This window comes from Austrofundulus limnaeus, unplaced genomic scaffold (genome assembly GCF_001266775.1).
Source record: "Austrofundulus limnaeus strain Quisiro unplaced genomic scaffold, Austrofundulus_limnaeus-1.0 Scaffold1102, whole genome shotgun sequence".
Taxonomy (NCBI): domain Eukaryota; kingdom Metazoa; phylum Chordata; class Actinopteri; order Cyprinodontiformes; family Rivulidae; genus Austrofundulus; species Austrofundulus limnaeus.
The window spans coordinates 150,895-152,748 of record NW_013953504.1 but is presented as its reverse complement, the minus strand read 5'-3'; the positions used below and the strand labels follow the sequence as shown (position 1 = coordinate 152,748).

Below are 1,854 nucleotides of genomic sequence, written 5' to 3'. Positions count from 1 at the left end.
TTTCTAAGGTTCTTCTTCTACAAATTAAAAAAAGGTTGTTAAACAACTGAGTGGTGCACTACCGCTACTAGTGGTGAGAAAGTGTATTACACCTTATTTAAAATCAATGTGGTCCCACGGCCCTCTGAGGCCCAAAGTTAAAAACTGTTGTTCTTTTGAGGCCCTCAAGGTGGCGCTCGCGGCCCACAGGTTAAGAATCTCTGCTGTAAGTGCTAACTGAGCTCTGCCTACAGCTAGCATCAACTGTTGAAGTCAAGGCTAATGGTCTGTTAGCAGAATATTTATGTAATGAGTCTTCACTGTACGTGCTTCTCAGAGGACTCTGGAGTGACTCGCTCAGTTTTACAGAAATAGATGTAAAGTCTGAGTTTTTAACTTCTTTTTTTAGCTAAATTTTTGTCACTTTCAGACCTCCTGTCTGACGCGCTCAGACAGGAAACTGAGCTAAGTAAGTGAGGAGTGTTTGTTTTTCTGAGTGGTCCCTGAACGCACCATGTTTCTGTTTCAGGCCCGATGAGTTTAAGTTCGGCTGCACGTCTCTGCGGGTTCCTCCTGAGCTCCTCTTCCAGCTCCGGAACCACATCACCGTGTCGCCCGGCGGCATCGCCTTCGTTAAGGTACGGCTCTGAACGAACGAGGGGGGCGGGGTTTGAGGGCTGGAAGCGGTTCAGAACATGGACSTGTGTGCGTGTTGTGTTCAGTCGTCGGTGCGTAAAGGAGTCCTGCCCAGCATGCTGGAGGAGATCCTCCACACCAGGATCATGGTGAAGCAGTCCATGAAGAGCTACAAGCAGGACAAGAGCCTGACCAGGCTGCTGGACGCCCGGCAGCTCGGACTCAAGCTCATCGCTAACGTCACCTTCGGCTACACCTCTGCCAACTACTCTGGACGCATGCCCAGCGTGGAGGTGAGCTCACGGTCAGCTCTGGGTCAGATACAACATGAGCCCCTGTGAAGCAGGTCTTTATCTGTCCCCTCTCAGGTGGGAGACAGCATCGTCCACAAAGCCAGAGAGACCCTGGAGAGAGCCATCAAGCTGGTCAACGACACCAAGAAGTGGGGAGCACGGGTCGTGTACGGAGATACAGACAGGTGGGCTGGATCAGGGTTCAACAAGATTTTTTTTTCTTTACCTGCCCGACATGAAAAGTTACCTGCCCGAAACAAAAATGTTCAAAATTTGATAAAATAAAAGAAAAGCGTGTACCGTATTTGTACTAAAAAATATTACCATGATTATACAGAGGAATATAATATATAACATCTGATTAAACACATGCAAACATTAGACTGAGTCACTCACAGTCGGTCTGTTTTATCAAAAACATCTTCTGAAACCTTTTGTAGACCTTTCCAGTGTTCCCCCTAGAGTCCTGGCCTTGGGGGCGGGGCTTATGAAACAGACTGATCAACAGCAGCAGCTTCGTTTTAAATACAATTTACAGAACATGAAAAAGTCTGAAATTTACATTAATTGAATCTTATATAGTGAATCTCATATCCAAAGATACATTTAAGATATCTTTAACTGGAGTCTCCACACAACTTAATGATAAATCAAATGTTATTTATACAAGTCAGAATATAATTAGACATATCTTAAATATGTGTTTTGAATTGTCAAAATATATTAAGAGATATCTATTTGTGTGTTTTTTTCATTTATAAAAACAAAACAATCTATGTACAGCATTAAAACAAAGTAAATCATACCCTGAATTAAAGGTTACAGAGTGAAGAAAAACTCACATGTGCCTTTTATATTTAAAAAATCAACTTCAACAAACAAACAAGCTCAAGCTGGAAAGATCTCCAAATTAAAAAAATATGTAAATAAAACAAAACAAAATAAT

The 1,854-nt window shown here is 42.5% G+C and overlaps 1 protein-coding gene across 1 annotated transcript in view; it reads left to right on the top strand.

The window, feature by feature from the left end:
- The window catches only part of LOC106534151 (DNA polymerase zeta catalytic subunit), a gene marked incomplete at its 5' end in the record, with an annotated part of 7,175 nt that overhangs the window by 1,360 nt on the left and 3,961 nt on the right, over window positions 1–1,854 (top strand). Inside the window, 3 exon segments of the mRNA XM_014030675.1 lie at window positions 509–617; window positions 702–908; window positions 984–1,093. Coding sequence (XP_013886129.1) covers window positions 509–617; window positions 702–908; window positions 984–1,093 — 426 coding nt within the window.